The sequence below is a fragment of the Orycteropus afer genome, unplaced genomic scaffold (genome assembly GCF_000298275.1).
Source record: "Orycteropus afer afer isolate SDZICR_OR568_19922 unplaced genomic scaffold, OryAfe1.0 scaffold00405, whole genome shotgun sequence".
Lineage (NCBI taxonomy): Eukaryota > Metazoa > Chordata > Mammalia > Tubulidentata > Orycteropodidae > Orycteropus > Orycteropus afer.
Genome location: NW_006921992.1, coordinates 524802 through 539531, shown reverse-complemented (window position 1 = coordinate 539531; position 14730 = coordinate 524802). Strand labels below are relative to the sequence as shown.

The following is a 14730-nucleotide window of genomic DNA, read 5'->3' as shown; positions in this document are numbered from 1 at the left end:
GAGCACCTCAGCCCCATGATCTCCAGAAAGGACCGTGAGAAACGGAGGGGGCAGATAGTCAGCCTCAGGGTTTCCCGAAGCCTGGAGGAGGCACACCCACCCAGCACAAGAAGCCATAGCTGTCGGTGGGGACAGAGGAAGTGGGTTTAGGAGATGGTAGCAAAGACCTCCCCGTACTGGGGCTCTGCGAAGGGGTAGCAGAAGCCCCAGGGGCGCTGAGACACAACACCCCTTCCCGCTCACTCGGGGGCTTGAAGGCGCCCTCAAGGGTGGGGTCTGGAGAGGGAGCTGAGAGTTGCGCCTTCCTGATTCCCGGACGACGTCAGACGCCTGAGAGGTCTGGGGATGCTGAGATCCCCCCGAGGGCTGCGTGTCGGGGAAACCAGGGAACCAGGGGAGTCACCAGGCTCCTGGACGCCCCCGCCCCGGCGTGCAGCGCTTTCGCAGGAGGACCCACAGAGCGAGAGATGAGATGTTGGAAACCCCTCACTGGGACACGATGGGGGTGCGTGAGCTGAGCCGCAGAAGGGCCGGGTCCCCGAGGGTCCCGTAAGCACCTAGATCTCCGCTCTGGCTTGGACCGGGTAGAGGGGCCGGGAGGAGCTCACCGCCCTCGCGGCCCCTCGGGATGGGCCGAACCGGATGGAGTGGGTTTCGCTATGCCAAAACCCTGCCAAAGGACCCATAGGCCCGTTGCGGGGGCGGGGGGTAGGGGGTCACGGCGCGGAAGAAGCCCGACGCGGACTCACCGGGAAAAGCGACCGTCGGCTCAGCCGAGCTGCTTTACGGCACTGTAAAAGGCCCTGCGCGCGCAGGCGCGGCGGTGAGATGGGCGTGTATGCGGTGCGCGCGGTGATTCTAGGAGGGGCAGCCAGAGGGCGCACGTGTCCGTGTTCGACCCAGAGTCTCGCGGGCTTTGGTTGACCCATGCTCAGGGGAAGAGCAGCACGCATGATCACCTGCTCAGGAGCAGCGCACATATGTCCCTGAACATACACCCTCTTGTCTCAGGGACACACGTGTGACCATGGGCACACGCTCTCTTATGTGTCCCAAGAGACATATATGCCCTTGGACACACAGTCCATAAGCTGTGGGTATAGTACACTCAGGGACACATACTCTCATGGATACATGCTCAACCAAACACACCCACTGCCATGGAGTCAATTAGACTCATAGCGACCCGTTAGGACAGAGGAGAACTGCCCCATAGGGTTTTCAATGCTGTAAATCTTTACAGAAGCAGACTGACCCATCTTTTTCAGTGGAATGAGCCGGGAGGGGGGTGTCTAAGCACCCCTGGGATCCTCCAGTCTTCTGCAATCTCCTCCACAGAGGCCCAATATGGAGGGCTTTCTTACCACCCCCTAATCTCTCTCCCTCTATCCCCTCTGATAGCTCTGGCTTCTTGTAGTGGGGTGGGCTGCACCTCCTCCATACTGCCCCATCTTTCTCAGTGGAGCAGCTGGTGGGTTCGAACTACAGATCTTTTGGTTGGCAGCAACTGCCTTAACCACTACACCACCAGAGCTCCATATATATATGTGTGTATATGCATGTATGTATGTATGTATCCATCTCCACTGGCCCATGTACACGTAGGGTGACATTGTACATATTGGGCTGCACATGTGCTCATGAACACATGCTCTGAGGCATATATGCACGTAAGGGCACTCACTCAAGGACACACATGTACTTGAGAGAATATGCCTGGGTCAGGGACTCAATTCCACCCTGGGTATATGTCTGTGAACAAGGTCAAGGACGCATTCATACATGAGGACCCTCACAAGGCATTTATTCCCACTTGCTCTGTGCCTTAGGGTCTCGGCCCTCGGCTCCATCTCTACATACTTACTGCGGTTTGCCCCATCCCCCAAGTCTGAGCACTTGCAGACTCTCCTCCACCAGGCCCCAAATCCCCACAGACGCCCCAAGAACAGATCTGGAAGCCATGTTTCCCCTTGACTTATATCTTCATGAATCACAAAACAGGAGTGATAATCATATGGACATGTGCTCCAAACACAAGATAGTATCATCAGGTACATTCACATTGGCACACCTGTTGACATGGGCACAGGTATGACAGGGCACATACCTTAGCACCCATGGTCACGATGGTAGAGTCTCATGGCATATAACAAACAGAAACACACATCATGACATGCTTACACAGGCAACATACCACAACACACTCTTACATGTTACACTGACTGCGAAATAGGCCCACGTGACACATATTGCCAACACCCACATTCACAGTGACACGTTTTTGAGATACTTACTAACACAACCAACCACCATGGTGTGCTTCCAGTCATAACACATCATGACACACATGTGAATCACATGTACAGGGAAAAGGGTGTGCACAACACATTTGTGGTGACATCCACATTCACTGTGATGCATTCTTGTGGAGCACACCAGCACACACACCCTCCAGGAAATGCTTACACACACAAAACCTCAAGGCACACATTCACCAGGACACATGCACACATCACCAGGACATGGGCACACGTCAACCAGGACACAGGCACACATCAACCAGGACATGGGTACACATCACCAGGACATGTGTACACATCACCAGGACAAGTGCACACATTCACCAGGACACGGGCACACATCACCAGGACATGGGTACACATCACCAGGACACGGGCACACATCACCAGGACACGTTTTTCTATGTCAGGAGTAGGGGCAGGTTCGGATCAAGTTGAGTCCCCCTTTCCTATCTTCTTTGGGAGGTGCAGTCCTTTCTCCAAGCTGTAGGGTGTGACTGTGATTCCTTACATTATTAAGATGTAGGCTCTGCAGAGGTGGCATGTGAAAGATACAGAGGGTCAGGCAGAACCCCAACCCTGAAGAGACAGTGGGGCCAAGTCCAAGGTTCCACCCCATCCACTTCCTCTGACCCAAACTCACTTTGTTGCAGCAGCTTGTCCAGCTTCATCACAATATGGTTCGTTTTCTTCCCCAGTTCCACTAAAATGTTACTCTTGGCATTGTTCATGGCTGGGGGCAGGGAGGGCAGGAGGAAGCTAGGGAAGGACCTCAGACAAGACCCCCACCTTCTTTGGAAGACCCTTCCTGCCCGACCCCTAGCCGGCGATGCTGCAGACCCCACATCCTTGGAGTTCCCAGCAGAATTTAAATAAATACCCCTGAGTTTGGGTAGGGTGGGTCCCCAGCACCCAGCCCCAGGACCAGCATTGATACAAACTTGCCAAATGAAGACAAGGTCTTCAAGGGCACCTGTTTACAGTGTATCCAACTTATCGTTACCATTCTGGATAGTGGTGTTGACATTGCTGATGGCCGCCTTGTTCTGATCAACTGCCCACTGGATGTGGGTCTGGCCCTTGTTCTGCGCTTCCTGCCCCTCGCGCACAGAGTTTGAGACTGAAGGCATGGAACAGGGGTGCCCAGGTCACCACCACTCTCCCAGGAGGCCCTGACCCCTACCACGACCTCTCAACCCCCTCCAGGCACCCCACTCACCGTTCCATAGCTCCCTTTTCAAGACCAGCAACTCTTGGGACATCTCAGCATCTGTCAGGAGGGGGCAAGGGAAGCCATGAAGTCCCAGTTCTGCCCTCCTGGGAGCAGAGTTGGGGGAGGGAGGGGAGAGGGAGAGGAAACCCAGGTAGAAACACTGGGCCTCCCTGGCTCCTGAGGACCCTTCCCAGCTGCCCCAGGCCTCTGCACCAACCACCCTTAAAAAAAAAAAAAAAAAAAAAGCAACTCACTCTTTACCAGGACCACAGCGGAGAGGATGATGAAGAAGATGAAGGTCAAGGCCAGGAGAATGTACAGGCTCATGATGGCTCTGTACAGCCACTGGGGGGTCTGGGCAGGTCCTGAGGGTGGCCTGGACTTGGCTGGGACTAAGACAGAGAGGCAGGCCTGGTGACCTCCAGGGCTTCAGATGAGCACCACTCACACCATCAATACTGACTCTACCCCATCAACAGATCTGTCACCTCCACTCCTTCTTCCCAACACCATCCAAAGCTGTCACCAGGAATAACACTGCCACCAACATGCACCCTCACCATCACCACCAGTAATTGTCTCTCCTAATACGATCACCTGGGCAAAGCGCCGAAGGCACTTGACTGCTAACCAGAAGGCTGGCGGTTCAAACCCACCCGCCACTCCTCGGAAGAAAAGTGGGGCAATCCACTTCTGTAGTGATACCACCTCAGAAACCCAAGGAGGGGTCGCTATGACTCAGGTCCGACTCGACGGCACATAACAACGACAACAACAGACACAGTCACCATCACAGCCCTCTTAACATCTGTTATGGATTAATTCGTGTCCCCATGAAGATATGTGTGGGAATCCTAACCTCCCTGTAGATGTACAGGTAATCACCTCCCATATTGCAATCTTATATAATGTGATCACCTCCTATAATGTAATCTTATGTAATCACCTTCCATAATGTAACATAAGCAAGCTATAGGATGGATCCTAGATCTAATCACATTTGACTTGTAAAAAGAGAAGAATAAACACAGACACATGAATGCACACACAGGGCATAACACATGAGGTCAAGACTGTATATAGAGGAATGCCAAAGATGGCCCTAGACACCACAACTAGGAGGGAGGTTCACAGAAGGCATCCACACGGCTGTCTTGCTATCTAGTCCTGGTGTAGCTGATATTCCACGAGTGGCTTTGTCACACAGAAAATTATTCCCTCACAGTTTAGGAGGCTGGAACACTGACTCCAGGGCAGACTTTCACTCTGTGTGTCTCTTGGTCCCAGGAGGATCCCAGCGCAGGTGCCCTGGGAGCGAAGGATGTGCTGTGCTCCCAGATCTTTCCTGGTGGTAGTAGGTTCCCCCGTCTCTGCTCATTCCTGTCTCCTTTTATCTCTTGTAAGATAAAAGGTGTTTCAGGCCACACCCCAGAGATGCTCCCCTTCCAGGGCTGTGATGGGCCTGAGGGGTTGCATCCCACCCTTAATCCTCTTACATCTGATCAGTTTGTCACATGAGATCACACCACGGGAGATCATTACATATCTGCCACATGACATCATTACCTAACTGCTAAACCACTACATTGCCCAGCCAAATTGACACAAACTTGGGGGAGGGGGCCCAATTCAATCTGTGACAATGGCTAAGCGTCTGATTTGGACTTTTAGCTCCCAGAACTGTGAGAAAATAAAGCTGTTCCTTAAAGCCACCCACTTGTGGTATTTGTGTCACAGCAGCGCCAGGGAACTAAGGCACCACCCTCAACAATGCTCTCCCAGCACTCCCCCACATTAGCAGTGGCTGCCACCAGCACTACACCACCAACAGCCCTCACACTAACAGCGTCAGCAACACTCAGCAACGGGAGTGCCCAAGGATTCCAGGAGGGTCACGGTAAATGGGCTGCTCTGGCACCGTCAGCAGCAGCATCAACATCTGTTCCTTCTTGATCAACCACAATGCACCTACGTTCACTCTCCCCAACACCATCACCCAAACCTTCACCCATACCGTCACCAACACTTCCACCAACATACCAACAGCACCATCACCATCGTACACCTCATCACCACCACCACTTGCAAAGCTCTCCCCACCTTGTTACCATCACAATCATGGATGCCACCACACTCACACTGTTGACCCCAACCTCCACTTGCAGCCCCTTTCCCATGCACAGCCCCTCCTATGGGCCCCTTCCCAAGGTTGTGGAACATGGGCAAGCAGGCGTCTGCTCACCCTGACTCTTGGGTGGTGAATGGTTACCATTTGGCCGGCCCTGGTTTCTGAAGGTCAAGCTGATATTCTCATAGTCAGGGTCACTGGCGTCTGTAGGGTGGGTTGGTAGAAGGGGTTGTGAGAACCTGCCCAGAGCTTTGTGGGGAGGGGTTCAGAGATCTTGGCTCACTGAACTCCTGCACACAATGAAAGTCTGGGGGTAAAAGATAAGACCGGAGGAGAACAAATGTGCTTCTCAGTTAAGCACACACACACACACATCTTGGGCATGGGACGAAGCCAGTCTCTGGACTCCCCTTCATCTCCTCCCCCCTCACATATGAACCCTTCTTTCTCAACCTCTCTCCTCCCCACCCCAAGGATCTGCACCTTTGTTTTGCGCTAGGCACCCTGGTTTCTTGTCTTTGAAGGCTGCTGCCTGCATCTTCACCTCCTGGTTCATGTAGATTTCTTCAGCCTCCATGAGCCTTGGTCTGCCAAGACATCCCCACCCACCGGAAGGTGTCAGGGAAGATGAGGAAATCCTGGGGTGGGGGGAAGAAAGAGGGCTTGGCCTCCTCTCCCCAGGGCTGCATGACACCCCTCACCTTGGGGTACTGTCACCCCCTCCGTGTCAAGAGGTCTCAGGGGACTAGAGGGGTTGGGCCAAGGAGAGAAGCTCCCAGACTCACAGATGGACAAGAAGTTAACAGGAAGCTCTGTTTAAATGTGTGTCTGTCTGTCTGTCTACTGGGTGGACCTTGTCCTGCCATTTCCTTTCAGTCCCAGGAGAGGAATTGTGGTAACTTGGAGTCTCACGATTTAGATTAAAGGCAGAATTAGAATAAAGGTAGAATTTCTAAGTACCCCAGACTTCTTCCTCTCCCCAACCCCATACCTCAGCTCCACCCCCTAGAAATTCTACTTCTCCAAGGCTTCTGCAAAGGAAGGGACGGAAGTGAGGCAAAGGGCCCAACCACTGGACTCCACACCCATCTGGGCTTCAGGCCAAATCCATTCCCATCCCCAGCTTTGTAGGCCCTGGAGGAACCTACATGTTCCTCCCACCCTGGGAACCACAGGCTAAGAAACTCTCAAATTACACACACACTGTCATCCATGCGTGTGCACACAAACGGTGTCTTAATTTCCTAGTAATACCATAACACAAATACCACAAACAGGTGGGGGTTTTATTTTAGTTTTTTTTATTGTGATTTGGCTGAAAGTTCACTGAGCAAATTCATTTTCCATACAGCAGTTTATACACATTTTGTTTCATAACATTGATTGAAATCCCCGTAATGTAACAGCTCTCTGCCCACTTCCTCCCTGTGGTTACCTTTTCCCCGTGTCCTCCTTTCCTATGCATGCCTACCCTTTGAGCTGTCTCCCTGTGCAAACATTGCCCTCCTGATCTCCCATGGTTGACTGTTCTAAGGTGTGTATATGCCTGGTATAAATGTTCAATTTATATGCCTGTCTATCATTTGGCTGGAAGCCACAGGAGTGAGTTCAATTCCAGGCCTGAAGAGTGACTAAGGGTCATAGTCTCAGGGGTTTCACCAGTCTCTATCGGAACAGTAACCTGTTTGGGGTTTTTGTTGTTGTTGTTGTTGTTTTTTAATGATTTTGAGTTTTGTTCTACATTTTTCTCCCACTCTGTCCAGGATCTCCTGCATTGATCCCTTTCTGAGTGGTTGACAGTGGTAGTTGGGCACCATCTAGTTCTTCTGGTCTCATGGTCACGTAGGCTGAGGTTCCCATCGTTCACTAGTCCCTTGGGCTGTTTCCATGTGTCCTTGGTTTTCTTCATTCTTCTTTGCTCCAGAGGAGGAGAGACCAATTATTGCATCTAGATGGCCACTTACAAGCTTTTAAGACCCCAGGTGCTGTTCACCAAAGTAGGGTATAGAAAGGAGCTGTGGTGGCATAGTGCCTAAGGCATGGGACTACTAACTAGAAGGCTGGCAGTTCAAACCCACAAGTCACTCCTCGGAAGGAAGATTGGGTAATATAAGTCCATAGAGACACCACCTCAGAAACCCAAGGAGGGGTCACTATGAGTCAGATTTGACTGAATGGCCATGTTTTTGTATAGTGCATTATGCCAGTTGAGCTTGATGTCCCCTGTGACCGTGGTCCCACAAGCAGGTGGTTTTAAAGAACAGAAATTTATTTTCTCCCAGTTCTGGAAGCTAAATCAAGTCCAAATCAATAACCCCGGGCATTCCATGTTCCTTGACTTGTAATGAGGCTCACATGGCATCTCTCTGCCCCTGTATGCTGTGTGTATGTATGTGTACATGTGTATGTGTGTGTATCTGTGTGCACCCATGTACGTGCACATATACATGTGCACATACATGTTTGTGTGGGGGTTATGTGTATGTGTGTGCATTGTACATATGTGTTGCATGCACTGAAGCAAACTGTCTACCCTAAGCATGTGTGTTGTGTGCATGCGTGTGCACATGCATATGCATGTATGCATTGTAGGTATGGTTGTGAGTGCATGTGCATAGGTATTGTGTGCACGTGTATATGTGCATGTGTGCATGTGTTTGTGTGCACTCACATCTGTGTATATGTGTTCATGCACATGCATGTGTGTGCATCGTGTGCATCGTGTGCATGTGTGTGTGCATGCATGCATGTGTGGCTATACTTGTAATGCATGCACATAGGTATGTGTGTGCATGTGTATATGTGAGTTCTGCAAAAATGTCAGTTTATAGTTTGCAGGCAGAAACTCCTTTTTCAATTGATGGATTATGTAACATGAGATTTGCACTATGGAAAGTGATTACATTGTATTGCATTGCATTGCACTGCACTACATTCCATTCCATTCCATCTGGGAGATAATCTGCTCTCCCCAAGGCCAACGGATTAATCTAAGTCACATCATGTAGCTACTCCATGAGAGCAATGACTAGTATTTGGCCAGACCACTGGGAACCACTGCCTTGTCAAGTTGACACATAAGATTAATCCATCACACCCAGATGCACACACACTCCCCCACTTGTACACACACACTTCTGAACACTCTCGTCACCCATATGCTCACAGATACACATCACACCCTCATGTGTGTGCTTCTGCACATGCCCACACAGAGAGATATACACATTCCTGCATTCAGATGCTTGACCCTGCCTAGAAGATGATTTCAAGTTCGTTTTGTGTTTATCAAAGGTGCTCTGGTGGTGGAGTGGTTAAGGCATTCAGCTTCTAACCAAAAAGCTGGCAGTTTGAATCCACCAGCCGCTCTGCAGGAGAAAGATGAGGCAGTCTGTTTCCATAAAGATGTACAGCCTCGGAAACTCTATGGGGCAGTTCTACTCTGTCCTAGCAGGTTGCTGTGAGTTGGAATCAACTAGAAGGCAGTGGGTTTAGTTTTTGGTTTGGTTTGTGTCTATCTGAGCTTGAAAGCTGGGGATCAGAAAGGAACAAAGTATAGAGGGAATTGCCTCCAGCATTAAGAGCACTGCCTTGCAATAGAAATAAAGCAGGAGCCACATATGTCGTTCAGAATTTTCTAGTAGCCACCTTAAGAAAGGCAGAGCCCTGAAACTATTACCCTGAGATATTTTTAAAAGAAAAAAAAAAACCTCACTGCCATTGAGTCGAGTCCAACTCATAGCAACCCCTGCCTGCTTGGGTTTCCGAGGCGGTATTTCTATGGAAGTAGATTGCCCAACCTTCCTTCCGAGGAGTGGCTGGTGGGTTTGAACCGCCAGCCTTCTGGTTAGCAATCAAGTGCCTTAGGCGCTACACTACCAGAGCTACTCTTTAGACCAAAGGTATTCCCTCAAGTCTTCTTGAAACCAAACAATAGTTTAGCTTAACCAGTAAAAAATGTCTACCCTGAGCATGATGCTCTTTGAAGAGCTATGGAATCAAAGTGACCCCAGCAACTTGAAAGGTTGGACAGGAAGCTTGGGGGACAGTGAGTGTGTTCATGGGGGAGGAAGAATTTGGAGAAAGAGGGTGAAAATGGTGGCACAACTCAAAGAATGGAATCAATGTTACTGAATGGTACATGCAGAAACAGTGGAATTGCTATGTATATTCTCAACAACGACAAAATAAAAAAAAAAGAGAGAGAGAAAGAGAGAGAGAGGGGAACCTTCAAGGCACTGAGCGTACAACTCCTCAAGCATAGAGTTCCTTCAGCACAGGGAGTCAGAGTCCTGGGTGGAATCATCTCTCAGCTCAGTGACACCTGTTGACACTGACAAGCCAATAAAGCTGAGGTCCCCCCTGAGCAGAGGAGTTAGGGATGCTTGTGACTGCTGACAATGTTGCTGCATGAAGCGGGAGACTGAGAATCACATTAAATGTACACACATGACTTCTGAGCCTTCCTCACATGCTCTGCCTCCTGGATAAACAATTTGCATCAATGCACTGAAGAAAAAAAAAATTGTGAAAATGATTAGTTTCTTCTGGGTTGAGGTCCTTAAGGTCACAGTCCCTGAGATTAAAGTCTGAGAAAGACTTATAAACAAAGCTGAGGGGACTGCACACTGCTCTGAGCATAAGACGTAGCAAGACCCACCTTGTCCCACACATTTTGGACTATGAGTGGTCCTAGCTGGACAGACATGGTGTCCTGGTCCTTTCTTCCTCCTCCGGCTGTTCCTGTCCTGCAACATAAAAGACCCCATACAGTGATGTTCAAACACACTCCCCTAGTAAAACCAAAAACAACCAAACTCACTGCCCTCGAGTCAGATCTGACCCATAGTGACCCCTCCTTGGGTTTCCGAAGTGGTGTCACCACGGAAGTAGATTGCTCAACTTTCCTTCCGAGCAGTTGCTGGTGGGTTTGAACCACAAGCCTTCTGGTTAGCAGTCAAATGCCTTAGATACTGTACCACCACAGCTCCTGACCTTAAAAAAAAAAAAAAAACCTCACTGCCATCGAGTTGATTCCAACTCATAGCCACCCCCTTTGGGTTTCTGAGGTGGCAAATATTTACACAAGTACATGCCCAGTCTTCCTTCCATGGAGTGGCTGGTGCACCTGGAATTTACAGTGCTCTTTGTTGTTGTTGTTGTTGTTGTTGTTGTTGTTGTTTGGGGGGGTTGATTTTGTAGAGTGCTGTTGGGCAATCTACTTGTGTAGTGATACCACCTCGGAAACCCAAGGAGGGGTCACTATGAGTCAGATCTGAGTCAACGTCCATGAGTTTGGTTTGTGGTAGTGAAGGTTATGTGTCAACTTGGCTGGGCCGTGGTTTTGAGTGGCTGGGAAGTTAGGTGTAGTTATTCCCCATGATGAGACTGGTAATCAGCTCTATGGTGGAATCTGCTTTCAGTAGCCAAGTAGCTGCTTCAGGGTGTGGCCTGCTTCCAGTACTCAAGGGGAAGCCTTGAGAAAGCCACAGGCTTCTTGGCACATCTGGATCCTCCATTTGGCTGAGTCTTCAGTGGCCTGCCATGTTGTCTGTGGGTCTTGGGACTGTTTCTGGACTTAAACTAGTGGCCTGTCATGGTGGTTGCTGTTTTGGCTCTCTAGTGCTGCTCCAACAGGATTATACCACAAATGTATGGCCTTAACAAACAGGAGTTTATTCTCCTACAGTTTAGGAGGCTGGAAGTCTGAGTTTAAAGTGCCACCTCTAGGGGCTTGGTGAAGGGCTGTCGACCTTGGGCTTCAGCTCTGCCTCTTGCTCCTGGCCCACTGAAGCTGGAGGCTTCTCTTCACTCAGGCAGCTCCTGGCTACTGAGGCTGACAAACTCAAGGTAGATGAGTAAAATGGCACAGTTCCAAGATTATCAAGTGACACTTTGTTGTTGTTGTTGTTAGGTGTCGTCGAGTCAGCTCCGACTCATCGTGACCCCATGTACAGCAAAATGAAACACTGCCTGGTCCTGTGCCAGCCTCACAATTGTTGCTATACCTGAGCCCATCATTGCAGCCACTGTGTCAATCCATCTTGCTGAGGGCCTTCCCCTTTTTCATTGACCCTCCACTTTACCAAGCATGATATTGTTCTCCAGGGAATGGTCCTTTCTGACAGCATGACCAAAGTAGGGGAGACAAAGTCTGGCCATTCTCACTTCCAAGGAGGAATCCAGTGGTACAGCCACTAATTCAAATCTATTAATGGTCCCAAGATCAGCAGACAACATGGCAGGCCACTGAGAGGAAGCCTCGCTCAAATGCAGGATCCAGACGTCCCAAAAGCTTGATTCCTTCCTGAAGCATCATCTTATATACTGTCAGAAGACCACATCCCTAGGGCAGCTACTCAGCTGCTCACAGTAGATTCTACCATGGAGTTGATCACCAGTCTCATCATGGGGAATAACTACATCCAGCTGCCAGCCACTCAAAACACAAACCCAGCCAAGTTGGCATACAACCTAAGTACCACAGTTGCTAATCTTGGGACTGTGCCATTTTACTTGTCAATCTTGGATTCATCAGCCTCAGAAGTCAGTGGCTGCATGAGTCAGAAAAATCCTCCAGCTCTAGTGGAACACTGAAGTCCAAGGTCATCCAGTCCCTAGAGCCAGCACCTTGAACTCAGACTTCCAGCCTCCTAAACTGTAAGAGAATAAATCCCTGTTTGTAAAGCCATCCACTCATAGTATGTCTATTACGGCAGCACTAAAGGACCAAAACAAGTGCCATTGACAAGTGCTAGGTTGAATTCCATCATGCAAACTACTGACACTTTGAAGAAGAGACAAATGGTACCGAGCACCAAAGATTTAAGGATGTTTAACTAACCTCTGAGTACAGATGGGCATAAACTTAAAAAACCTCACTGCCCTCGAGTTGAACTGCTCCATAGGATTTTCAAGGCTGTCAATTTTCATGGAAGCAGACCGCCACATCTTTCTTGCACAGAGTGGCTGGTGGATTTGAACTGCCGATCTTTTGGTCAGCAGCCGAATGCTTTAACCACTGTGCTACCAGGGCTCCTTCAGAAGGTAGGAAATGATTCATAAATTTCCCCTTCCCGGTCTGCCACCATTTCTACTCCTTCTCCACAAAGAACCACTGTTGACAGTTTCTTAAGTATCCTTCCAGAAATATGTCCAAGTCTGTATAAGCATATATTGAATACATAGTTTCCATCTATATAAGTATATATATTCTTTTTCAAAAAGAAACAATAAGGAGTTCATATAACAGGTGCTCTTTTGTACATTGGTATTATCAGCTAAATTGTGCTATGAATGTATTACAAAAACTCAAAATCGTTAAAAAAAAAAAAAAAAGACCAGGCCTACTGGTGGAATAGAGACTGGTGAAACCCCAGAGACTATGGCTCCGCATGACCCTTCAGGCCTAGAATTGAACTCACACCCGTGGCTTCCAGCCAAACCATAGACAGGGACGTGGGGTGGACATTTACACCAGGCAGGTATCCTCCTTAGGACAATCAACAACGGGAGATCAGAAGGGCAGCATTTGCACAGGGAGATGGCTCAGGGAGCAGGAATGCACAGGAAAGAAAGACACAGGGGAGAGGTAACCACATAACCACAGGGAGGAAGTGGGGAGACGGCTGTTACATTGTGAGAATTGCAATCAATGTCAGGAAACAAAATGTTGTATGAACTGTTGAATAGAAAATGAATTTGCTCCGTAAACTTTCACCCCAACCACAATTTAAAAAAAAAAAAAAAGTATTGTTAAATGTTTTTGAATTAAAAAAAAAAAAGAAGAGACAGGCTAAATGAATTTTAATCATGCATTTTATCCAACATGCTGTTATTGTTGTTATTAGTTACCATTAACTTGGTGTGGGCTCACAGCGACCCCACTCCTGACAGAGTGGGACGTCGCCCAGTCCCATACCACCCTCACCACCTCACAGTGGGTGGTCTGCTGTTGTGGTCACTGGGTCTCTGGAGTGCCTTCCAACCCAGGGGCTCGTCGTCAGCATATAGTGGACAAGACTGTGCTGTGATCCACATTGTCTTGGTTCCCTAGTGCTGAGACAACAGAAGCAGCATAGGTGGATGGCTTTAACAAGCAGGAATTTATTCTCTTACAATTTAGGAGGTTAGAAATCCAAGGTCAGAGTGCCAGCTCTAGAGGCCGGATGGAGGGCCCTCGACCTTGGGCTTCAGCTCTATCTCCTGTGCCAGACCCACTAGAGCTGCAGGCTTTTTCTAACTCACACAGCTGCTGGCTGAAGAGGCTGACGAACCCCCAAGAGTGACAGGTGAAAGGGCACAATCCCAAGGTCAGCCGGCAACATGGCAGACTGCTGGTTCAAATCCAGGAGCTGGAGATGAAGACCCAGCCGAATGCAGGACCCAGATGTGCCAAAAAGCTAGAGACCACCCTCAAAGCATCTCCTTACATACTGGAAGCAGGCCTCACCCCAAAGGCAACCACTTGCTGCTCACAGCAGTTTCCACCACGGAGGTGAGAAGGTGATTACAATCTCATCATGAGAAATAACTGCATCCAGCCGCCCAGCCAAGTTGACACAGAGTTAACTACTACCATGCATAGGCTTTGTGTTTTTGTTTGTTGTTGTTGTTTTGATCCACCGGATTTTCATTGGCTAATTTTCAGAGATAGATCACCAGGCCTTTCTTCCCAGTCTGCCTCAGTCTGGAAGCTCTGCTGAAACCTGTCCACCATGGGTGACCCTGCTGGTATTTGAAATCCCAGTGGCATAGCTTCCAGCCTCACAGAAACATGCAGGTCACCCCAGTACGACAAACTGACAGGCAGATGGTGGTTATTTAACATAATATATCCAAAGTATGACCCTTCCTCTCATGTTTGCTCCTTCTCTATGCATGGATCTAACCCCACAGATTGCCATGCCACACTGCATGTGCCTCCAGGCCTTCTTCTTACTCCAGAGCTTACAGTACTTGTGTCCAAATCTGTGTGAAGGGTTACAAGGAAGAATCAGATGCTCCTTTTTGGGAATCCCACAATATCTTGTATTTATCTCTATTTAGGAGTTAATCACATTGTTTCTATGTGTGCATGAGTTACTGAA

General features: G+C 49.1%; 1 protein-coding gene across 1 annotated transcript; it reads right to left on the bottom strand.

Moving 5' to 3' along the window:
* Nucleotides 1-3277: 3277 nt before the first annotated feature.
* On the bottom strand, nt 3278-6218 carry MCEMP1 (mast cell expressed membrane protein 1). Its single transcript, XM_007953703.2, has 5 exons — nt 6125-6218; nt 5756-5845; nt 3768-3905; nt 3520-3570; nt 3278-3420 (listed from the first exon to the last, which is right to left on the bottom strand). The coding sequence occupies exons 1-5, from the start codon at nt 6216-6218 to the stop codon at nt 3278-3280; spliced, it is 516 nt and encodes a 171-aa protein (XP_007951894.2).
* Nucleotides 6219-14730: the final 8512 nt, after the last annotated feature.